This window comes from Canis aureus, chromosome 22 (assembly GCF_053574225.1).
Source record: "Canis aureus isolate CA01 chromosome 22, VMU_Caureus_v.1.0, whole genome shotgun sequence".
Taxonomy (NCBI): domain Eukaryota; kingdom Metazoa; phylum Chordata; class Mammalia; order Carnivora; family Canidae; genus Canis; species Canis aureus.
The window spans coordinates 16,921,655-16,946,473 of NC_135632.1; the positions used below are offsets into that span (position 1 = coordinate 16,921,655).

At 52.2% G+C, this 24,819-nt stretch overlaps 1 protein-coding gene and 1 long non-coding RNA gene across 2 annotated transcripts in view; one reads left to right on the plus strand and one right to left on the minus strand.

The window, feature by feature from the left end:
* The window catches only part of LOC144293812 (uncharacterized), an 82,715-nt gene extending 78,530 nt beyond the window's left edge, over window positions 1-4,185 (minus strand). The window contains exon 1 of the long non-coding RNA XR_013361133.1: window positions 4,023-4,185. This is a non-coding gene — a long non-coding RNA (uncharacterized LOC144293812). The remainder of the gene's footprint in view (window positions 1-4,022) is intronic.
* Window positions 98-21,363, plus strand: RBP1 (retinol binding protein 1). The gene is made up of 4 exons (XM_077864954.1): window positions 98-245; window positions 1,126-1,304; window positions 19,023-19,124; window positions 21,121-21,363. Exons 1-4 carry the CDS (start codon window positions 173-175, stop codon window positions 21,172-21,174), a joined length of 408 nt encoding a protein of 135 aa, XP_077721080.1. The 5' UTR covers window positions 98-172; the 3' UTR covers window positions 21,175-21,363.
* Window positions 21,364-24,819: the final 3,456 nt, after the last annotated feature.

The window sequence follows — 24,819 nt, forward strand, 5'->3', positions numbered from 1 at the left end:
AGGGCGCCTCCCGCGGGCTTTGTGCGCCCGGACCCCGCCGCCGCCGCCCCGCCGAGCCCCCGCCCCAGGGCGCACGACTCCGGCCGCCCCCGCCCCGACCGCGCCGCCAGCCGCTCGCCCGCGGAGCCCGCAGCCGCTCCCGCCGCCCCCCGAGCCCCCCGAGCCCCCCGAAATGCCGGTCGACTTCACCGGGTACTGGAAGATGCTGGCCAACGAGAATTTCGAGGAGTACCTGCGCGCGCTCGGTAAGCAGCTGGGCCCGCTCCCCGAGCCCTCCCGAGGCCCCGGCCCCGGCCCCCGCCCCGGCCCCCGCCCCCGCCCCCGGCCTCCCTCCGCCCGTGCGGGGCCGCGGCCGCCCGGGCTCCCAGGGTGCCGGCTGGGTGCCCCCGGGGACGGGGAGCGCGGCGGCGCCCGCAGCCCGTAGGTGGCTCGGGACGTGGGGAACTTCATTAAGCAGAGCTGGGTGCAGTTTGCTTTTTGTTTCAAAGGGCAGAAAACTTTGTTGCAAGGAAAAGATAAAGAAAGAAGGAAGGGAGGGGGGAAGGTGGGAAGGAAGGAAAAGAGGAAGGAAGGAAGGAAGGAAGGAAGGAAGGAAGGAAGGAAGGAAGGAAGGAAGGAAGGAAGGAAGGAAGGAAGGAAGGAAGGAAGGAGAGAAAGGAAGAAAGAAAGAAGAAGAAAGAAAGTAAGAAAGAAAGAAAGAAGAAAGAAAGAAAGAAAGAAAGAAAGAAAGAAAGAAAGAAGAGGAGGAAAGGAAGGAAGGGGAAAGAAGAAAAAGAAAGAAAGAAAGAAAGAAAGAAAGAAAGAAAGAAAGAAAGAAAGAAAGAAAAAAGAGAAAGAGAAAAAGAAAGAGGAAAGGAAGGAAGGAGAAAGAAAGAAAAAGAAAAAAGAAAGAAAAAGAAAGAAAAGAAAGAAAAAGAAAGAAAGACTTTTTCTCTGAAAAGAGAAGAAAAAGGCACAGACCTGGCTGCTGGCTAAGACAGCGCTAAGCGAGCAGAGCAGGGAACCCCAAAAGTCCTCCCCGCCCTCCCCCCAGGAGCTGGCTCCTGGGGCCCCACTGCCTTAGGGACCGTTCTCTGGATTTTCCTGCCAACTCTCTGCCCCTCTGTTCCCCGGCACCCCCTGCAGATGTCAATGTGGCCTTGCGCAAAATTGCCAACTTGCTGAAGCCGGACAAAGAGATCGTGCAGGACGGCGACCATATGATCATCCGCACGCTGAGCACTTTCAGGAACTATATCATGGACTTCCAGGTTGGGAAGGAGTTTGAGGAGGATCTGACGGGCATAGATGACCGCAAGTGCATGGTGAGGATTTGCATACACCAGGGCACCTCCTGCCCAGGGCGCCTGACCAAAAAGGCTGGGCTACTTCATCTGGGAGGGGAGCGGGGGCCCTTAAATTCTTAGGGACCAGGGATCTTTGCACTGCCAACCCACAAAGGTGACAGCAGGGACTCATCAAGCATACTCCTCTGTCCAAACAGGATATAATGGTTATGAAAGCTGCAGTTTGCTGAGGCCCTGCGGTGTCCAGGGACTGAGCCAGGTGCTTTATACATTTGACTTCACCTAATCTCACAACCACCCCTGAGGGAGGTAGGAGAATGCCCATTTTACAGATGAGGAAACGGTTTCAATGAGTAACCAGCCCAGAACAGCACAGCGGGGAGGGGCTGGCCTGGAACTCCCCCGCAGGTCTGTTGACTCCCAATCTGTTGGCTCCGTTCTCCTCTGGCTGTACCTTGGCCTGGTGGAGGAAGGAAAGAAACACCGGGAACCCTTCTCAAGTGTAAAACTTTCTCAGTGACCTAGCATGAAGCCACCCTAGGAAGCAGGGGACATCATGATCTCCCGGAAGCCTCTGACCTGTCCCACCTCATCGCCAAACTGAGATCTGGCTCCTGGCCGCCCCCTTCCCCGTCCTGGCCTCCACTGCCCGCTGAGCTGCCTTTGAACTTTGCAGCCTACCCCTACTCGGTGGGTCAGTGCCACTGAGCCCAGGCTAGAGGAAGCCTTCGTGCAGGCGGGGAGGGAAGTACAGCCTAGCCCCAAGGGTGGGAAGCTGACGACCCCGAGACCCCAATTAGCGTTAACACAGCAAACTGGAAGGTCAGCCCAAGTCTCCATCAACATTCTCGGGTCGTTGGAAGGTCAGGTTGCTCCTGGAATCCCTTTCACAGTGTTGGGTCCACAGCTAGTGTATGCTCACCCCCAGGGAGCTGCCTTGCGTATTGAGGAGGTGCTCCCCCTCTTTCTCCCCTCCCCCTGGGACAATTTACCAAAGGTCTGCTTTGTGCCCTACACTGTGCCATAGCCCAGTGAGGGCGAGATTCGTGACCCCATCGTATACAATGACAAAGGCCCCAAGAGGGAAGGAGACTTGCAAGAGATGGGATTTGAACCCTAGGTCTTTGGACTTTGAGGCCCACCCTCCTGCTCTCTGCTAGGCCCCTCTCTTGCTGGTTGCCTTGGCAGAAACCAGATGGTGGAGGTTTGCTGGGACAGTGGCTATAGGGGTGTCAGTGTGTGAGGATAAGAAGCCCCAGGCCTGGACTACTACTCATCCCCCCCACCCCCTTTGTCGATTCATCTGACAGCAGGTAGGAGTTAGTGTCTGAGTGTGTTGTTTGCAATGACGGCAGAAGGCAGGGTAGCCAGCAGGGAGTGTCTTTGGAGAGGCCAATATTGTTGTAGGAACATGTCAGGCTGTGCCTTTAAAAGGCCCAAGGCCTCTTGATCCTCAGCCGGGCTCACAGTGGGAAAGGAGACCAGCAGACAGGGCTGCTTGGGGGGGTGGGGGGGGCTGCCTTTCAGATCACTGCCCCCGGGCCTGCTGCACAGCACTGCACTCTTCTCCCCGGCTCACTCTTAGGGTACCCACAGAGCAGGGCAGGCATCCCTGTTTGTTTTGGGTCACTGCAACCTCTGGAATGTGCTAGCTTGTACTTACTTGGCTAATTATCTCCCGCCTTGCTTTCCCTCCCTCATCCAGTAACATGTGAAACATTTACTGACCACCTCCTCATACTCACAGGTGCTCACTACGCACCGAGTACCATTACCAATTAATTTTAACTCCCTCACTCTTCACAATACTGTTTTTTCAACCCCATTTTACAGATTAGAAAACCAAGGCAGGATTTCTTGTTGTGAGGCGCTGGGGAAGTTAAGTGAGCGGCAGAGGGAGGATTTGCACTTTGGCAGCTCCAGAGTCCCTGCGTGAACCACTGCACCATACCTACTGCCTTCCTTACACGCTAATCGTGGTGCCAGGCACAGGGATGTGGGGCAGGATGTCACAATCCCTGATGGCCAGGAACTCATAACCTTTGTGGTGGAGACAGACACACAGAACAGAGTGTGATCAGTGGTGACAAAAGAAGGTACCCAGAGAAGGACTTCTGGAGGAGGTGACTTCTACACAAAAGGGAAGGGGTAGAAGGAAGGGTTTCAGACCCAAAGGAAGGAGCACATGGCCACCTTCTTTTCTCAGCCTGGCATTAGGACATCAGGACAACCCAGGTGACCAGATCGGGGAGCCCAGCACCTGGGCAAACTAGAAGGGATTGGGCTAGGACTCATGGTCACCTTTGCTACTACAGGACTCGGGGTGGCCCTCTCTCAAGTGTATGGCACTGGCTTACCTTGCTGTTGCTGTGTGGGTGGGGGAGGTGGGGGGTGGACAGCCCCTCTGCCCTGGCCTCTCTGTGGCCCTTCACATTGCAGAGAAGCCGTGGCCAAGGGAGGGTGGAGCATAATAGAATTACAGCAACTGTCCAGCCTGAGGCTTGCAAGTGCAGAGGAGGTGCCTGCAAGGGGCCGCGTTGGCTGAGGTCTCCAGGGCCCCCGGGGGCCTGGGCGGGGTGGTTGCCACAGATAACTTCCACCACTGCCTCTTCCGCTCTACACACTCTGTACCCACCAGCCGGGAGCAGTGGCCAGGAGGACAATCTGTTCTCAGCACCAGGTCGGCTTCATTCTGACGCTTCCTCCCCAGCACATTACAACAGTGTCAGTTCTTACCTGGGATCAGTCATTCATCTGTTTTGTTAATTCCTTTCTTGGTCTCACAAGCGTCTCATGGTCCCACAAGCTTACTCTGTCTTTGCAGCCCCCGGGTTAGTGTTACTGAGATGAATCGCACAAGATTCCTGACCTCACGGAGCTCAGTGCGGTGGGGAGGCCAGTCCTGGTGTGATGGCGTGTGGGTGGGGGCAGGATGGCCAGAGGACGACCTCCTCCTGGGTCTGGGAGGTCAGGGAAGGTTCCTACAGGAAGTAGCCTGAGTCGTGGCTTGGAGGATAGACAGGAAATAGCGTGGCAAACAGAAAGGGGACAAGAGGAAGGCCAAGGCCAAGAGAAAAGCAGTTGATAAATGCTATTTCAGACCTTCCTTGCCCCCAACACACCCTCCTCCCAGGCTCTGGGTTCAGCCTGGGGACACAGAGGGAGCAAGACCTCCCTAGCACCCAGGTCAGTGGAGGAGACTGATGAGTCCTCAGGCCATTTTCTTCAGTGATGGAAGCATAGTGGGTTAGGAGCACAGTGTGGAGGCATGGGGACGCAGTGGTCAATGAAGTTACCTGGATGAGGGGGGTCTTAAAAGACAGGTAAGAATCAGGGCATATGTGGAGAAAGGATAAGAATATTCTAGGCGGAGGGAACCACATGCACAAAGGGCCAGGGGGTCAGAAAAGGCTTGATTGGGAGAGAGTTTTGGAAGTGAGAGAGGTGCAGTCCACAAAGACTGGGGTGCAGGATGTGGCTGGGGCAGATGGGAGCGATGAGGACCCAGTAGGGAGCCTCGATGTGGCTCTGAGAGGCTGCAGGGACCTCTCGCTAGGAGATGCACGATCACGCTGACCATCCTTCCCGATCACACTGACCATCCTTCCCCAAAGGACCCAGGGGCTTGCTCGCGTGGAGACCTCTGATCCTGCCTCTGTCTATGGGAACATTATCTGTACTCTAGAACAGCGGCCAGGGGGTGAAATCTGGCCTGCAGATGTGTTTTGTTTGACCCGCAGAATGTTTAAAAAACTGCAGAGCCAGTTGCCAATGATTGCCATACACTGTAAGATTTCGTAGAAGGATCCGTATCTCTGGCTGTTCTTAACCCACAAAGTCCAACACTGGGTGCCCCTTTCTCCCTGGGCTGTGTGGAGGCCGGGACGCTGTCGCAGTGCTCCCTTTAAATGGGACGCTCTCCAGCTCACCGCAGGCCTCACCCCACCCGGTTCCAGATGTCTTTGTTTGCACTAGGGGTTCCTTGGGGTCGCGGCTCCCCAGGTGCAGACGTGCAGTGGCCACAGCAGAACAAGGTAGAGACACAAATTCTGCAGCCGCAGCCCTGGCCTCCTGAACCAGCAACTCCAGGAGTGGGGGCCGGTGGTCACCTGGCTCTGGTGCAGCCAAAGCTGGAGTTCCACTGCCCTGGAGGCCAGAGCCGTCTCGGTGTCCCTGGTGTCCCCGTGGCTCCGCAGACAGTGAGATGCAGGAGCAGCGCTGCAGAGGGCCGTGTGGCGCTGGCCGGGAGTGGCTCTCCGCTCCCTTCCCAGGCCCAGGGCCAGAGCCCTCGGAGCCCTCGGAGCCCTCGGAGCCTGCGCCAGGACTGCTCAGCTCACCCTTCCCGTCGGTGCTAGGAAGGTCCTAGGAAGGTCCGACGTGCCCCGCAAGCAGCCTGGGCTGTCATCTGGGTGGAAGTGCACACAGGGCGCAGCTTTGCCCGGCTGCCTCCTGCGCGCCTTTATCCTTGGAAAGGAAATCTCGGGCCGCTTTGAGACCTGTGTGGTGCATTAGGTCCTGCGCGGGTAGCTTTGGCAGGGTGCGGGAGCGTGAATGAGGAAGATGCCCCTCGACTTCCCAGAGCCCCCACGCCTGGGCCAGGGAACCCCTTGGAAGGAGGAAAGATCGAGCTCTTTGTTCCCGGCTCTCCCCAGCAGGAGCAGCTTTTGCAGAAGACAGCCCCCTGGGTCAGGAAGCACAGCCATGAGCCTGGCTCCACGTGATGGTGGCAGAAGGGCCATTTGTCATCCCACCCCGTGGACACTGGGTCAGGTTTTCCCTGGAGGGGGCGCCTTTGTTCATTGGGGAGCCTGGCGCCTCCTCCCCACCCCTGGGCTGCTGGCTTCTCCTTCTCCAGCTGTGAACTCAGGGTGACCCCTTCCACAGAGCCTCCCTTCCGCTCACAGCCCTCCCCTCCGCCCCTCCGTGGCTTTCTTTGTTTTTATTGTAAAAGGAAAAAAAGAATTCAAATAGCACAGGAGAGAGTGGACTGCAAAGGAAAGGGCCCCTTCCCCCACTTGGCCTCATTCCCACTCCCCAGAGGTTATCACTGCTACTGTTTCTGTGGATCTGTCGGAAATCTTTGAATATAGAAGCTGTCTATCTATTGATCAGTTTAAAAAAAAAAAAGGAGAGAAAGAAATCCACTCCTTGGTGCGTTGTTTTCTCACTCAATGCTACTTCTTAGGCATCTTTCCATGTCAGTGTTTATAGATTTTCTGAATTCTTTCTCTTTTAACCATGTGTTTCCTTCCCTTCCACCCTGACTTCCTTCCTTCCGCCCACCCACCCATCCATCCGTCCATCCATCCATCCATCTAATTATATATGGTAATGCATGAAATCCACCAAACTGCTGTTAACACTTTGGTTTAAACTCTTGCCAGCTTTCTGCTTCTGTCCTTGACTCACTAATGGATTTTTTCTGGTTCGTATTTTAAACAACACAATGCCGATGGCAGAAAATTAACTCCCTGGGCCACAGAGCTATGAATGCCCTCAGATTCGGGAGCCTCCTGAGGGCCTCGGGACCAGGCCCCCAGCCCTTGGCTGGGTCCTTTCCACAATGGAAACACGGAGTCTCTTTCATGTGTTAGCTCAAGTTCGCCGACCTTCGGAATCGGCGTCAGCAGCGTGCTTTTGAGGATTACAGAAAGAAGGATTAAAGCAACCCAAGTAAAGTGCACAAAGTAGCTTTCAAGAATCACATTGTCGTGTTAGGTTTTGTGTTTAGGCAGTAACAAAGGAAAATAACATGCACTAAATCCTTACCAAGGGCCATGCCTGCGCCAAATGGTTTTAGCACTTTTCCTCTTTCGGAAGTGGCGTCAGTGTGCCCATTTGGCAGGTGGGACTCTGAGGCTCAGAGAGGTGAAGAATCTTTGTAGCTCTAGGTCACCCAGCCTGTGGTGGCAGAGGAAGGATTCTAACTGGTCTGTTGTTGAAGCTCTCTATTTCAAGGTCTCCCGCGGAGAGGGCCAGCACCCGGGTTCCTTATTTTGAGCCTGGCGCAACCTGGAGGTGAGCCCAGAGTACTGGCAGGGCCTGGGGGTATGGAGAGGAGTGCTGCTATGAGAGTCTGGGTTTGAATCCTCCTCCATTATCCAACTGACAGTGACCTTAAATGTTTGGATCCACTGCCTCTGTCTTCACATCTGTGAAATGGGCATTATGATTGCTGTCTCACAAGGCAAATTCTGAGGACCATAGAGATAGTCCAGGGGACATTGCCTTGGGAAACCACAACACTGTGCGCAACAAGGGGCCAGAAGCCTTAGGCTGGGGCCAAAGTAATCACTTATGATGGCCGGGTGGCAGTTCGGGGAGTTAACCACCGTTTGTGTTTTTCTGACCGACATTGCTCCCTAGTCACCCAAAGAAGCACCGCCTGTTCTGCTGCGAGTTATGCCCCTACTCTCCTTGTGGGGTCTGGGGGAGCTGCAAATCATGGTACGCTGTCTCTCGTGGGATGAGTACCTTAAGCCAGGGTGATAACAGTGTCCCATGACCTGTCACATGATTGTACATGTGACCTAATGTCACCCTTCCCTGGCAGAGAGCTGTGTTCTAGTCCCTCTAAAGTTCATAAGCTGGCAGGATGTAAACTTCCACACCACCTCCCATGGCTGCCTGGAGAAATCCAACAGAAGGAAGGGAAAGATAAGATGAGGCCAGCAGAGGAGCAGAAATGAGAGAGAAAGAGAAACTGCAAGGCTGGGGGGTTTGCTGGAGCCCCTGACACTAGCACATCTCCAAGAATCTCCGTGTACTTGAGCCAGCCAGGGCCTTCCCTTCCTTTCGCCTTAAGCTATTTGAACTGGTTTTCTTTTCCTTTTTTTTTATTAAAAGCTTTTTTTAAAATTTTTATTTATTTATGATAGTCACAGAGAGAGAGAGAGAGAGAGAGGCAGAGACACAGGGAGAGGGAGAAGCAGGCTCCATGCACCGGGAGCCCGACATGGGATTCGATCCCGGGTCTCCAGGATCGCGCCCTGGGCCAAAGGCAGGTGCTAAACCACTGCACCACCCACGCATCCCTGAACTGGTTTTCTGTCACTTGCATCTAAAAACATCCTCAGACCTTCAGAGTTCACAGATCGTGGGTTGAGAACCACATCAGTAGTTAGAGCAGTAGTTCTCAAACTTGAGCTGCCCACCCCCACTGAAGTTTCCGATTCAGAAGGTCTGGAGTGGACCCAAGAACGGGTCTTTCTACTGAGTTCCCAGCTGCTGCTGCTGCTGGCTCCAAGACCGTGCCTCTGATAACTACTAAGAAAGAAAAATGAGGAAGTGGGCCGGCCCGTGCTGAGGATGCTGTGATGTGCTGGTCATGATTCTGTGCAATAAACCTGTACCGGGGTTCTGGGTGCCTGGTTCTGGGGGCTGAATGAGAGTGCAGAGATGCGGCCCAGTCTCAGCGGATGGCGTCTCCTTGGGGATGCCAAACTTCCAGCGGCCCAGGATGGCCCTCCGCTAGTGTGTGCAGCAGGTACCAATAGCGTGTGGGCAAGTGCGGGCTACAACGGAGCACTTGGGAGCTTTGGCTTGGAGATGAACCTGGATTTGAATCTTGAGTCTACCTTCCAGCTGTGTTTCCTGGGCGAAGGCACTTTCTGGCACCCTCGTCTGTAAGAAGGAGCCAAGGGTAGTGGTACTGATGGGATTATTGTGAAAATTCAGTGTGGTGGTGAATTTATTTCATTTTTCTATTGCTGTCTAACAAACCACTCCAAAATGCAATGCTTCCAAACTCCGAGCCACAGCGGTGGTTCCTTTTGTTCATGAATCTGCAATTTGGGCAGAGCCCAAAGGGGGTGGCTGGGCCTTGCTGCATGTCCTGCTAGCCGGCAGCTGGAGGATTCGTTTTCCCCATGGCCCTCCCTCCCCCAACTGTCTCCTGGCTGCTTGAGCTTCTTCAGATCATGGTAGCCGGGTCCCACAAACGACGGCCAGGAGGACAAGGCAAAGGGAGGGGACGTTGTGATTTGCCTAGCTTCTGAAGTCATAGAGCAATATTTTGCTGTATTCTGTTGGTTGAAGCAGTCACAGGGCCCGGAACAGAAGAGGTGAGGGGGCAGGAAACCCCCTTTGCCTTCCCCTCCAGGCATCTGGAGGCTGAAAGCTGATGACTGACTTTGGGGTCCCTTTGCCCCATGGAAGGCTTCTCTGGTAACCAGCCCCAGCAACTCAGGTCCCATCGCTAACCTTTCACGTGGGCTTGAGGATTTATTCATATTTGACTTGGAATTGATTGAAAACTCTGACAATAGGCACTATGCCTGACTCACAATAGCTTCCTCCCTGGGAAGGATTTTCTTTAAAAGATTTTATTGATTTATTCATGAGAGACAGAGACAAGGCAGAGGGAGAAGCAGGCTCCCTGTGGGGAGCCCGATGTGGTACTTGGTCCCAGGACCCCAGGATCACAACCGGAGCCCAAGGCAGATGCTCAACCACTGAGCCACCCAAGTGCCCCCGCCAAGGAAGCATTTTTATGGCTACCTCTGTTGTACGAATTGCTAAAGCACGTGTGCATGTGCACACACCTACACATACACACCACCCCCTGTCATCCAGACAGGAACTGCAGGTCTCTGTCATCCTGCCTGAAATTCCAATATTAGAGCACATTTATTCTGGTTAAATATGCCAAGACTTTTCTAGGTGTTTAATAAGCAGATACCTGAGAGTGCCAATTGTCTTTAACACAGGGATACTCACGAGTCTGTCCTTCCTTGTCCCCTTCCCCCCTTCTTTCTTTCCTGACCTGAGGGTCCAAGGACAGCAGAGGAGACTCTGGGGCAGAGCTATATACACAGGATAGACATGAAAGGTGTGAGGGCCGGGGCTGGAGGAGACTCCAGGCTGCAAAACCCACCGTTACCAGCCTTAACAGCATAACTGGCTCTGCACTCAGAAAATGAGGGAGGAGAAATCCTGTCTGATGGTACGCAGTGAGTCAGAAAAATCATCTTCCTCTTTGACTCAGAGTTCCCACTTAAGTGATTATATTCCAGGAAAATCATTCAAAAGATAAAAAAAGCTGCATCTATCTGTACAAAAGTATTTGTTTGTAGCTGCGTGGTAATAATCCTCACCAGCCCACATTATTATAAGCCCAGCCACCGTCTGGGGGCTTCTGTGCGGCAGGCTGTGCCCTGGCACTGTACAGATATTATTTAATCCACCGATGATCCTGGGGAGGAGGTGCCACTCTTATTTGATAGACAGGGACCCTTGGGTCCTGCCCAGGGTCACATTGCTGGTTAACCATGGCCCTGGGATTCAGCTTCACATCTCTCTGACCCCTGACTCTGTGTGGTTCACAGAGCTGGCTGCTTCCTGCCGGTGTTGCTAAGCGCTGCTTGACCACAGGTGGTTAGAGTGACGGTGGCTTTTTAATTCCACAGACCACTGCATACCCCACATAAATAATCACTGTGAAGATAAGTGAAAAGTGTTTATGGGCAGCCAGTCAACAAGTTCCACAAATTCTGCGTCTTAGCCTCTCTTTCCCCTTCCCCCCCTCCCCACAGCTCTGAACATCTCATGCCTCTAACAATAATAACAACAATAATAATTAACGCCTCTTATGTTTCCTCCTATGCACCAGGCTCAGCACTCTCCGTGAATTATTTCTTCACATTGATCTCCCTTCCACCATCCTCAACATTCCTGCCCATCCTTCACATCCTAAAAAGGGAATCTGGGGGCACCTGGGTGGCTCACTCGGTTGAGCGTCTGCCTTGGGCTCAGGTCAGGATCTCAGGGTCCTGGGATCGAGCCCCACATTGGGCTCCCTGCTCAGTGGGGAGCCTGCTTCTCCCTCTCCCTCTGCTGCTCTCCCTGCTTGTGCTCTCTCTTTCTGTGTCAAATAAATAAAATCTTAAAAAAAAAAAAAAGGGGGAATCTGATCAGGTCACTCCTTAGCCTAACCCCCTCCCCCGGGGGCTCCCCAGCGCCGACAGGCAAGGGCCAGAGGGGCTCAGGTTTTCAGGACTTGGCCGCTGCTGCCTCTCCAGTTCCCTTCCCTGCCTCACTCCTTACCTTCGCCCCATCCCGCCACTTATAGGTGCCTTCACTTGCCGTCCCCCTTTGCATCTCTCTGCTCACGTCCCTGGGACAAGTGCCCTGCTTTCTGCCCGGGAGAATTGGTGAAGACCGGTCCAGGATTGACTGTCTCACCAATCTTGTCCTGATTCCCCAACCCACCTCATCCCACTGCCCTTCTCTGCAGCCATTGCTCCCGGGGCACCTGCGACCCTTGTTCATGCATTTGAGATGTGGGACCATGGGGCCCACACTTTGCATGTCCATCCGGTGCCAGGCACAGAGGGCTCCAGTGCATTTGTCGAATGAGTGTTCAGTAGAAATAGAACCTCAAGCAATATAAATGGTGAATGATCTCCCTGCAGATCCATTTGCCCTTTAATCATAGCTAGTGTTTGTGGGGTACTTCCCACGTGCTATGAGCTCTAGGCACTTTCCATGCATGAATTCTTGTAATCTTCACGATTCTAGAATGAAGATGTCAGAATGCTTCCTATATGATACATAAAGAAAATGAAAAGTGGAACAAGCCCTCACTTGTCTGAGACCAGGTTAGCTGGTGGAACCAGAATTTAGTTCCTGGCAGTCAGACTTCAGATTGTTACCCGGGAGAGGTGGCATCCTTGTTATGTTAAGGGTCACAGCCCTGGGCTAATTTCTCTGTGAGGCTTTTGAAATCTCAAATGCAGCCTCCCTGGTGAAGCAGTGCCGTGTCATGGGATGGAACTGTCAGGTGCAGAGGGGCCAGGTCGGCTCTGCATCTCGTTGTCCTCCACAGTAGAGGCTGTCCAAGGCCCAGCTCCCTCTGAGGCAGGGCCTGGCAGCGGGGCTGAGTCATAACCGGTTCGACTCTGGAGCCGGACCATCGTCTCTGGAGTCCCATCTATGCCACTTCCAGACAGGATGGCCTTACACAGGTTATTTCAAGTCTCTGCACCTCTACTTGTCTGTGAAATGGGGATAATGATGAAGTCAGAAACACTCACTACTTCGTGGGGAGGATTAGAGGCAGGAAAGCCTGCAGTCGTCTACTCCACTGGTAGGGGCTGTTACTATTAATTCTCTCATCTTGTGAACTATGCGCTCCAGAAGATGAGTTCTGGAGGCGGTGGCATGTGTGAAGGACACCTGGCTATCCAGACAAGAGCTAGTGGAGTCACGTCGGCGGAGGTACACCTGCAAGGGCATGTGCCTCTCTGCAGCCAAAGAGAACAGGCTGGGCAAGGCCAGCAGCAGAGAGAACTATGCTCACGGAGTGTTTCATGTGTCCGGCGCTCAAATGGGTCCTTGCTACCCCTCATTTCATTTCATCCTGATGGCTCTTGCTCTATAGCAAGACTTATCAGCCCCACTTTGCAAGTGAAGAAATGTAGGCTCAGGAGGTGGGGTGCATTGCAGGATCTCCCTGCTGGAAATAGGGACGGACTGGGGCTCAGGCCTGCATCTCTCCAAGGCTGTCATCGCCACCGTCTCCCCACCCCCCAAAGCCCAGCTCAGGCAGGCATGCTGTCCGCTAGCTGGGCCAGACCCAGGCCCACAGCCTGCCAGGCGCTGTTTGGCAGGAAAAACATCCGTGGCAGCAAGATGCTCATGTGGGAACAGTGGGCAGGCCGTGGGTTCAGAGTTGGGTAGAAGTGGGTTGAAACCATGACTCATACTCGTCCTGGCTTGTGTGGCCCTGGGCGTGATGACTAAGTGCTCCGGGACCCAGAAGCCCTCGCCAGTGTCACACAGTGGCTAACCCATTTCTATAAGGCTAATTTGTGGAAGAATAAATAGCTACGTTGCCTGGGATATTTTGTCTAAAAAAAAAAAATGTGTTCATCGCCCAAAAAATTCTAAAAGTACCCCTAGAATGTTTTCTGCCATTTGTTCATTTGTTCTACAACTGGTAAATGCATGTCCTCGATTCCAAGGTGGCGGCTGGTATCCTGTAGTGAACAAAAGGATCCCAGACCCCAAAGAGCTCTCAGTCAGGAGATCCTGACCTGCTGGCGACTCCTCCTCAGTTACTGAGCTAGCGCCTCTTATCCTGTGGGAGCTGTTTGTTTCTGTTTGCCTTGAAAGATAAAAAGTAGAAGAAGAAGAAAAAAGAAAGATAAAATGTAGAAACCAGAGGCACTGGTGGATGAGATGAGGCCTTGGTGGACTCTGCCCTGCGGAGCCCCTCTGAGCACTCTCCGGTAGGATGGCTCCTCCCTTACTCCTCATCACCCTCTTCCCCCCAGCCATGTGGGGGGCGGGGGGGGGGGGGGGGGGGGGACTTGATAATAAGCTGGTTCCTTGGCCTGGCTCCAGTAGCAGGCCAGCCTGCCTGCCAGATAAGCAAGCATCTGGATTGTCCTTTGCACCAGGTCTGGCTGGTTGGAGCCACAAAGATGTAAAGTACAGGAAAAGAGAGACTGAGTCATCTCCCTGGTAAATTCTGGGGTTAGAGGTGCAGGGTCAGGCTCCACGGGGAGGGTCATGCTGAGAGATCCTGCTGGGCAAAGCTCATTTAGAAGCCTCACTCACTCACGCAGCCCCTGGCCTGCCTGCATTTGTCCAGGCTGTTCCCTCTGCCTGAGATTCCCTCATTCCTCTTCTCCAATTTCTGCTTCTTAACCTCGTTCTCAAGGTGTTTTCTGGTGTCAATTCCAGCATTATTTCCAGCATTACCTACCTCCTCCAGGAAGCCTTCCCTGACGGACCTCTGTCCCTATTGTAGAGACTGATGAGAGGCCTTCCCCTTCCACAACTATGTCACCTGCCTCCACCCAGCACTTGCCATTCTGCTGGAATTCTGGCTTGTTTTCTTCTCTAATAGCCTGTGTGCTTTTGAGAGTAGCGTCCTCGCCTCACCTGCCTCTGTTCCCAGCACCCGAGACTAGTGTGCAGGTGTCGAACCCACGATCGCCACATGTTGCCTTGTGCAGAACCGTGATGGAGAATCCTGCTCACTCAAGGGTCAGCTTAGATCAGATAGCTGCAGAGCACAGTAGCCAAGAACATAGACTCTGGACTCACATCTCATCCCCTTACTATATGGCTGGGTGACCTGAAAGCCCCAGTCTCCATACCTGTAAAATGGGAGACGTGTAACTGCTCCAGGAGGATACGACCCATGTTGTGTTTAATACCCTGCCCAGCACGTGGTAAGTATTTAGCACATGTTGGTAGGGTGATGATGGTGATGGTGACAACCAAGAAGCTTTCCCTGTCCCTCCAGGCTGGGGTGGGTACCCGCCTCACACCCCAACACAGAACGCAGGGGAGTCGATGCCAGTTTACCTATCTGCCTTCCCTCTGGGCTGAGCTGCTCCATGGCACAGCTGGGATCCAGCCCAGCCTTAGGGCCCAAGATTAGGACACTCAGTACTGGGTCCCTGGATTGACCGAGCATAGTTCCATGTGAGCCCTGTGACCTCTTCCCTATCCAAAACCTTGACCTCACAGGGCCTTGAGCTCTCTGAGGGCTTCTTGTTTTAAAATTGATCCTGGGCACTTCCTGGAATGTTAAAGGAATTTTAAAAATGACGTGTCAAGATTAGTCTTAACATTTTAGTGTTTTGTTTGTCCTAAGAATTGTTACCATTTGCTGTTAGCTCCGTCGTGGCATTAGCGTCGCATTCTTTCATGCCCACAAAGGCCTTGTTGTGGCTTTACTGGTTTGTAGTAGTTGCTTTTAACAGCTTTTATGTCTCTAATTACTCGCTCACATTTTAAGGCCTTATTTTTTTAGTTGTAATCTGCTTTTAGAGAGAATTGGCTCCCCCCCCCATCCCCCAAATGTGCTGATTTTAGATAATTGCCAGCCTCCTAGGAGTGGGTCAGAAGGAGAGGAGTGAGCATGTCACTCACCCAGCCTCGTCTCATGGGCAGCGAGTGGACTTCTCTGCCAGAAGGAACTGGATCCGAGCAATGCTCAGCCCATAACCCCTAGGAGACGTAGGCTAGGCTGGTTACCTAACTAAGTCTAATACTAAATCTAATTTTTATTGGCTCTAAAGCTTGAAGGTCAAGTGAAACAGAAGTACCTGGCACTCGGCAGGTTCTCTGTTACCTTCTCTGACCTTCTCATCTGCTCACTTATTTAACCCAGGCACCAGAGGCCGAGAACCTTCTTACTGTCCCAGGAACCCTCAAAGGGTGAAGCACACTGTAAAATTAAACTCCAGGAGGAATGGCCAATTTGCATCTTCTAGCAATTCACATCATGTACAGGAAGTGTCTGGTCACTGTCTGGTTTTCCAGTCCCTCACCCCCACCAGAATTTAAAGAGCACAGGCAGGGATCCCCAGGTGGCTCAGCAGTTTAGACCCGCTTTCAGCCCAGGGCGTAATCCGGGAGTCCCGGGATCTGGTCCCACATCAGGCTACCTGCCTGGAGCCTGCTTCTCCCTTTACCTGTCTCTCTCTCTCTCTCTCTCTCTCTCTCTCTCTGTGCCTCTCATGAATAAATAAAATTGTTTAAAAAAATAAAGAGCACAGGCTTTGGAGTCAGACCTGGGTCAGTCCTGGCTCTGGCTTCTGCAGACACAAGACCTCCCTTCTGGCCTGGCTCTGGAAGCACAGAGACAGTAAGATTCAGTCCCAGCCATCTCCGGGCTTCCTGGACCTTGTGCGCAAGTGTAGTAGGGTCAGTGATCCATCCTTCCCCTGCTCATTGGAATGGGCGTTTGGGGCATGTGGGAGCTTTAACAAATTCTGGGATCACAGATCCCTGGGAGGCAGATTAAATCCCACCATTTGTAGATCATGCCCGGTCACTGCCAAGAGGTGAGTCTACTCAGCAGGTGTGGCCTGTTGCCCCCAGGACGGGTCATCTGCATGGGGCAAGGGGGCCTTGGGCCCCCCGGGACATGCTTCCATAGACTGCCTGCAGGAACCAGGTTTCTGGGTCACTGGCCCCCATGCAGCAGTGCCTGTGGGGGTTTCTAAGTGGTCAGGGGAGCTGGATAATGGCTTTGAAGTGACAGTCCCTTGTCAGAGTGATGCAAAGCGGTCTCCATTCATCTGTTGGTCTTTCTGGGAAAGCTGCTGACAAGGCCAAAGTGTTAGTGGTTATTTGTAACAGAAAAGTTAGACCGGATTCACTCTACCGCCTGCTGCCCTGGGTTCCAGCCCTTTCTGCAGACCTGCACGTGGTCTCTTTGGGGAGGATTACTCAGGAAAGGAACGGAAGGTGGCCAGATACCCCCTGGTCCTTGAAATTGTCTGGGCTTCATTTCTGGGGTGGAGTCCCAGAGCTCCTGGTGGGAGGCGGAGGCAGCCCTGCCCGTCCCCGTGGTTTGTACCCATGTCCACCACGCGCAGCTTGGACAAGCAAATCCCCTCCCTGTCTAAACTCTGGATGTCTTGATTACTATGACTGAGAGCCTCATATGCCAGCCCTCTGCATTGTATGTATTTTTTTCTCTCATCCTCAGCACAACTTAGTAAAGTAGGTCTTTGGGTTGTCTAAGGCCATGTAGCCGACCACCCCAAACCTGATGACTTAAAAAGGCAATCATGTATTCCCATGATTCTGTGAGCTGATTGGGCAGTTCTTCAGCTCCATGTGACTGCATTTAGCAGGAGGCTTAGCTGGGGTGCCTCAGTTTTCCTGTGGTAACCTCGCAACAACTCTTCCTCTGTAAGTTCATTCTAAGAACATGATGTGTTCAGGGTGCCTGGTGGCTTAGTTGGTTAAGCATCCAACTCTTGATTTCAGCTCAGGTCATGATCTCAGGATCACAGGATCGAGCACCGTGTGAGGCTCCGCATTGCACATGGAGCCTGCTTAGGACTCTCTCTCTCTCTCTCTCTCTCACCCCACTCCCTTCACCCTCTGCTCCTCCACTGCCACCCCCAAAGTACATGATGTGTTCAAAACTGTATACACCAGGCAGTCTTATTTATAATAGCACAGAACAATAAATAACCTAGATGCCCAAGAATACAGAATAAGCTAAATAATAGTATGTATATATAATGAAATACTGACCGGCTTAGCTTCATGGTCCTGTAATCTGTGCCGTCACACAGGCCACAACGCACGAAGGGCCCCTCACATAGTTTAATGCTCTGCTGTCACCATCTTAAAATTCCTAATCATTTTTTAGAGAAGCCCCTCGTTTTCATTTTGTGCTGGGCCCCACAAATTAGCCCTTTCCTGAATATTTTGTAACCATTAAAATAAGGCTTATGTAGAATATTTATTGAAGTAGAAAATTGCTTCTATTAAATGAAGAAACTAGGATACAAAAAAAATAAATGATGTAATCCCAATTCTTTAGAAACATATATATACCTAGTAAAGGAACAAAAGACTGGACATAAATACATCAAAATGTTAGAGTAATTATCTCTGAGGAAGCAAAATTACAGGTTTTCTTTTTATTACCGTGCTCCTCTTGGCCTCTGACTGAGTCTGGAGCCCTTGGTGTGCGGGGTAGACTTCTGGATCCACACACAAAGAGGAGTTCCGTTGATGAGGAAGCCCAGTGTTCTGACAAGCTCCTTGAAGCCGAGGAGTATCTGACTTCTCAGTCCCCACTTCCTTTCACAGGCCGGGCATGGACAAGGTACCCAGAGGATGGGCACCTTGTGGCTCGAGTCATTAGTGGTCTTTACCTGCGACACACCTTCATCATCTTCATTATATTCATCAGCAACTTCATTATGTTCTGATTTGGAGGTGGGACCTTCTCTCTGGCTTCCTGCTGGACGTGAGCCCTGAGTGATCTCTAGACCCCAGAAAGGAACGTCCCTGCCTCCAGTCCCCCTGTGCTCCATCTCCCTCAGGCAACAGGCTCCAGGACCAGAGGTCACGTTGATGCCTGCACCCGGCTGGCCCCCACCTGGTGCCTCTGTGCCGCGCTCCAGTGCAGGCTTCATCCAACAGCAGAGGGCAGCAGTCATCCGCAAGCCCAGGAGGAAGAGGAGGGCTTGGGAGAAGGAGGCAGGCAATCCTCCTATAGGGACTGGCCCCACTCACTCCATACCCATTTCCCAGATTTCTCCTCCTCTCTTAAATCCTGATTAGGCTGTTGCTGACTGTCTGGAACATGCCCTGGAGTACAAGGATCCTACAACCTTCCCTCCATAAAGGCAAGGCCTCTGAGTTCATGGCCTCTGGCCCCCTCCTAGGACAGATGGGAACACTGGGGCCCAGAGAAGGGCTGGACTTGCCTAGAGCCACACAGTGAACAGGGGCAAAGGAAGTTCTAACTGCTGCAGTGGGGAGGCAGGACTCATAATGTGCAACTGCCACACGTGGAAGGGCTGTTCTTGGAGAAGTGGATAGCTGCAAAGATGGGGCATGCTCTCTGCACCGCACATAGGTCCCATCCAGACCATGAGCTCCTGGACTGTCTTGCCTCTAAGTTCTAATACTCAAGCCCTGTCTTTCCGAGTGAGCCCTTGCCACTCCAACAAGACTGTGGAGTCTCCCATGGGCATAGGCTGAGCCCTATGTGGCTTCCCTCCTCCTGCTGTCTTCCCTTCAGCATCCCCAGCACCTGGGCAGGGCCCGGAGTGCTCAGGGACGATAAGACCAGCTGATCCACATACCGTAATAACAGCACATGGTGGACAGAGTTAGGCTGCAGATTTTCTGTAACAAAATTGACTTGAGCGCCCCCTGGGTGATCAAGCTTGGGGCTGCCCCTCGCCCAGCCCCCAGGGGCTGCTTGCTCAAGGTTGACCACCATGTTCTTTTGCTTGGCAGACCACCGTGAGCTGGGACGGGGACAAGCTCGAGTGTGTGCAGAAGGGTGAAAAGGAGGGACGTGGCTGGACCCAGTGGATTGAGGGTGACGAGCTGCACCTGGTAGGTTGCTGGGGTAGGGGGTGGAGGGTGGGGGGCAGAGCTGGGCCCGGAGGCTCTGGTGGCTATTGAGGTCTGATGGACCTTAGAAGAATGCCCTATGGCAGGGCCTGCTCGGAAACTTCTCTTCCAGGGGCCTGGAAAAGACGCTTGAGTGACTGTAAAAACTGAACAATGTGTTTGCGAGATCTAGGCCGACTCAATTGTCCAGTCAGGAAGTGAGGAGGAACATCTGCTAAGCAGCAGATGTGGAGCTAAGCTCTTTTGCATTTCATACCTCTTTCTATTCCCTTAGTGACCCAGTGGGCCAGGTACTATTGGGGTTCCTATTTTGGAGATGGGGACCTGGAGGGTCACATCCCAGATACACAGCTAGAAACTGGAAGAACTGAAACTTGCTCCCAAATGATGTCTGTGTCACCATGCCAACCTGTGGCAGGCTAGAATCAAGGAGAGTCCTTTAAGCTTCTCTGAGACCTCCCTAGGTCAGGTGAGGAGAAGCCCTTCTCAGGTCAGGCGTGGGCCTCCAGCCTAGGAACTCAGGTCAAAGCCACTTCTGCTCCATCCATTGCCTGGGAAAAGCACACAGAAATCTAGAGTAAGGGGCTTAGCCCCTGGAGGCTAAAATAACACATGTCCTCTGAAAGGAGACCTCCCATCACTCCTGCCCCCTTGGAACTCCCGATTACCTTCCTTCTGAGAAAAAAAAAAAAAACCTGGTCCAGGTGACCTGGGTTCAACTCCTGACTCACTGGGTACCTTTGAGTAAGTGCCTTCCTTTCCTCAGCCTCATCTACAAAATTCCATCCTACCACATGGCGCTTCTGCAAAGATCAGAGTCCATGGGAGCTCTGGGATGTGTGTGTGCTGAGAAGAGGCAGGAGGGCATGATTTTCAGAGATAGCTTCCGCTGATGCGGAGGGCCTGGGCTGTGCCTGACCTGGAACCATCTTCTCCCGGGGCCTCTCTTCCTCACTTGCCTAGCAATGAGGGTAGATGCTGTGATCTCCACCGCTCTTTCAGCTCAGAGGCTCTGTGGCTCTGTGCCAGAGGTTACAAGCTGGGGACCTCGGGCCTCTTTTATTTGGCCATCAGTGAGCTCCAAACTTCTTCAGGCAACGATTTAAAAATTAGGATGTCATAAATATTCAGATTTCCCGCCTCCTTCAGAAAATAAAACAAGGGACGCCTGAGTGGCTCAGCAGGTGAGTGCCTGCCTTCAGCTCAGGGCATGATCCCAGGGTCCTGGGATCGAGTCCTACATCGGGATCGGGCTCCTTAGAGGGAGCCTGCTTCTCCCTCTGCCTATGTCTCTACCTCCCTCTCTCTGTCTCTCATGAATAAGTAAGTAAAATCTTTTAAAAACAAACAGACAACGCTTCCAAGATGTGGTGACCCTGTGCCGTCATTCCTCCCAGCAACTTGGCAGCGGCTGTCCTGTAGGCAGGGCCTGGGCTTTCTGGGCTGCATTTTACTACTACCTGGGAGCTTTCAATAATAGCAATTCCAGGGCTCCACCCACTGAGACACTGATATAACTGGTCTAGCCTGGGACCCAGGCATTTTCCAAACTCCCCAGGTACTCCAATATGCAGCTGAAGCTTGGAATCTCTGTGCTAACTTGCCGCTTTGGCCTGTGACAGCCTACTGAGTCGTCTGGGAGTCAAGCCGTGTGTCTGGGCCTGATTTCTTCCAAGCCTGGGCACAGACTCTGTCCTGGCCTCAGGCCCGGGGTTCTTAAAGCCTTTTGGGCCCCTTGAGCATAGTAGGAGGAGGGGAGCAGCATTTATTTCCCAGCCAACTCTGCCTACAGGGCATAGCAGAACCCCATCTCCACTGATCCGGTTCAACCAACTTTCCAAGGAATCGGGCTAGTTCAACCCAACTCTTGAGGAAAAATAATAGACACTGAGTATTTTCAAAGCTCCTGGCCCTGTGCGCACTGAGGCCCAAGTGTGACCTTGCTCTTGCCAGTGACAAGCATCTGCTTTCGTTTCAGGAGATGAGAGTGCAAGGTGTGGTCTGCAAGCAAGTATTCAAGAAGGTACAGTGAAGCCTGAGCACCCCTGGATCTCGAGGAATGAGCAGCATGGACACGTAGGCCAGGATCCCCTTCTTTGTGCAGCATGGGGCCAAAATGTCCAGCCATCCCCCCAGCATCTGTTAGCAGAGGCTTTCCCTTGGCTTTGTCTCTTTTCTTTTCCTTAAAACAAAGCCATCCCAATAAAAGTGATTTCTCCTCTAGACGTCTGTTTTGAAGAAGCTTCAGTACCCGTCTGTGCTCACTCTTTCTCTGGGGCTTCCGAAGCCAGCTTCTCCTGATGCCACCCCTTGAGCAGGGGAGAAATTCATCCACACACCTGCATATTTGAGCCCATAAAGTCTTTCCTCAGGGGCACAGGCTTGGGGTCAGGATGTGTGACTTCACATTCACCATACATGTAATAAGTACCTACCATGTTACATGTCCATTTGGGATCAAAATGTAGTGAGTGCCACAGAAGCAGCAGAAGATGCCCTCCACCCTGGGAACTTAAAGCCTAGTCAAGGAGATCTGGCCAAGAGAGATCTCCAACTCTGCATTGTACACATAGGAGACGCTCTAAAAATTATTTGTAAATGAGATGGAACTGGATAGAATTATAAGCCAAAGCTAGAATGAAGTGAACCTTAATCAAGGGCAATTACCAGTTGGATTTGATTTCAGAGGCGTCATGAGCACATACTTCACCACCCCAAAACCGTTCCCACCTCATCTATGGGCTGATGTAAAGCATTCCTTTTCAGTATTATAGAAGAGGCATGACTTGCAAATCCTTCTAGAGGAAGGAAAGCAGCCTCCTGTTCAGACTGAAGTGTAAATGACTGCTAGTGTGCTTTTGCATAAAGGAACACAGGGAGAGGGGCAGCTGGGTGGCTCAGTGGTCGAGTGTCTGCCTTTGGCTCAGGTTATGATCCCAGGGTCCTGGGATCGAGTCCTGCATCAGGCTCCCTGCAAGGAGCCTGCTTCTCCCTCTGCCTATGTCTCTGCCTCTCTCTATGTCTCTCATGAGTAAATAAAATCCTAAAAAAAAAAAAAAAAAGAAAGAAAATTTCAGGAAAACTGAAGGGTGAGTGAGGAGATGAAAGACGAGGATAGGGAAGACCACTGGGAAACAGAAGACTTACATCCAGGACCCCTTCAAAGTCATTTCTGCTTAGTCTGTGCCCTGCCCCTTGGAAAGCATACCGAGGTGGGAGTCAGAGGAGCTGAGTTCAAACTCCAACCCCACTACTCACAGGCCAACAGCTCACATCTCTGGATACACTTCACAAATCAGAAAATCACACTAACCATCTACCTCACCTCCCACCTAGGTGGGTTGTGAAGCTTGGTGACACATAAAACTTGTAGACTGGGACACCTGGGTGGCTCAGCGGTTTAGCGCCTGCCTTTGGCCCAGGGCCTGATCTTGGAGACCCGGGATCGAGTCCTACGTCAGGCTCCCTGCATGGAGCCTGCTTCTCCCTCTGCCTGTGTCTCTGACTCTCTCTCTCTCTCTCTCCCTGGGTCTCTCATGAATAAATAAATAAAATCTTTTAAAAAACAAACAAACTTGTAGACTGCCAGGCACTAGACCAGTGGCTCTCAGACCTGGCTGAGCACTAGAACCACCTGCGGAGCTTAACGGAATTCCCTACGCCTGGTACACGCCTCAGAACCGGTTACATCAGAGTGTCAACAGGTGGGACCCTGGCACCGGTAGTTTTTAAAGCTCCCCATGTGATTCTAATATGCCAACTCGAGAGTCACCACCCCAGACCATTGTTTCTCACCTGAGGGTAATCCAGCCCCTGCCCGGGGCATTTGGCAATGTCTGGAGACATTTGACTTAACAACTTGGTTGGGGGTGGGGGCTACTGGCATCTACAGGCCAGGGCTACTGCTAAACATCCTACAAGGCACAGGATAGCTCCCACACGGAAGAATTGTCTGGCACGATATGGTAACAAAGTTGAGGAACCCTGCCTTAGACACATGTAAGAAAAATTTAATGTTTTTTTATTATCCAGGTCACTTTCCTGCCCTAGGCCAGGGAAATGAAAAACTCGGGATTGTCTAAGATTTTAGAGACCTCTTCACCTATATGCTGGTCTCTGGCCCTGGAAATAGAGCAAAGAACCTTATAAAGGCCATCCAGTCATTACACAAATGTCTAATGAAGGTTTATTCTGTGCCAAACACTGAGTTAGCGTCATAGCTGCTGGGCATCCCAGAGTTCCCATCCCATCGCATCCCATCCCACCTCAGGGATCAAGACCTCCGTCAGATCTCACCCCCAATACGCAAAGGCCTCACCCAACAGTTAGGTTCTGGTGGGGACACACAGCGTGGCCCTGGTAGCGTGAGTGTGCATGTGACCTAGGCGCCACGGCCCACCCTTGGGAATCTCTGGTCCCAGGGGGAGACGCAGCCCCATTCTGACTGAGGAGCTTGAACACCAGGCCCTATTTTAGCCACCAGCGAGTGGGAGGTGGGAGCCACTTGAGGTCCTTGAGCAGGGCCGTGGCGGCACCAGTCTTTCAGCAGAACTAACCTGGGAGCCCTTGGTAAGAAGAGAAAAGAAGGAAAACTGCCCTTTGGAGCTGAGCACAGGGCAGTGACCTTTAACTTAAAATTCACTTGGCGGGAGATTAATCTTCCCAGAAAAGTTCATGTGAAGTGGGAGGGTTGTTCTTACCGTGTGTAGGCCCCGAACCTCAGAAGCAGACCTTTGGCTTCCGTGCAGCTTTCGGCGGCCCCCGCACCGTCTCCAGTAGTTTGCACAGGCCTTGCTCCTAAATCGGCAGCGGCGGGCATGTGGGATTTTTTTTTTTAATAAACTTATTTTTTATTGGTGTTCAATTTGCCAACATACAGAATAACACCCAGTGCTCATCCCATCAAGTGCCCCCCTCAGTGCCCGTCACCCAGTCACCCCCACCCCCCACCCACCTCCCCTTCCACCACCCTAGTTCGTTCCTCAGTTAGGAATCTCTCATGTTCTGTCTCCCTCTCTAATATTTCCCACTCATTTTCTCTCCTTTCCCCTTTATTCCCTTTCACTATTATTTATATTCCCCAAATGAGTGAGACCATATAATGTTTGTCCTTCTCCGACTGACTTACTTCACTCAGCATAATACCCTCCAGTTCCATCCACGTTGAAGCAAATGGTGGGTATTTGTCATTTCTAATGGCTGAGGAATATTCCATTGTATACATAAACCACAGCTTCTTTATTCATTCATCTGTCGAAGGACACCGAGGCTCCTTCCACAGTTTGGCTATTGTGGCCATTGCTGCTATAAACATCGGGGTGCAGGTGTCCTGGCGTTTCATTGCATCTATCTTTGGGGTAAATCCCCAGCAGTGCAATTGCTGGGTCGTAGGGCAGGTCTATTTTTAACTCTTTGAGGAACCTCCACACAGTTTTCCAGAGTGGCTGCCCCAGTTCACATTCCCACCAACAGTGTAAGAGGGTTCCCTTTTCTCCACATCCTCTCCAACATTTGTGGTTTCCTGCCTTGTTAATGTTCCCCATTCTCACTGGTGTGAGGTGGTATCTCATTGTGGTTTTGATTTGTATTTCCCTGATGGCAGGTGATGCGGAGCATTTTCTCATGTGCTTGTTGGCCATGTCTATGTCTTCCTCTGTGAGATTTCTCTTCATGTCTT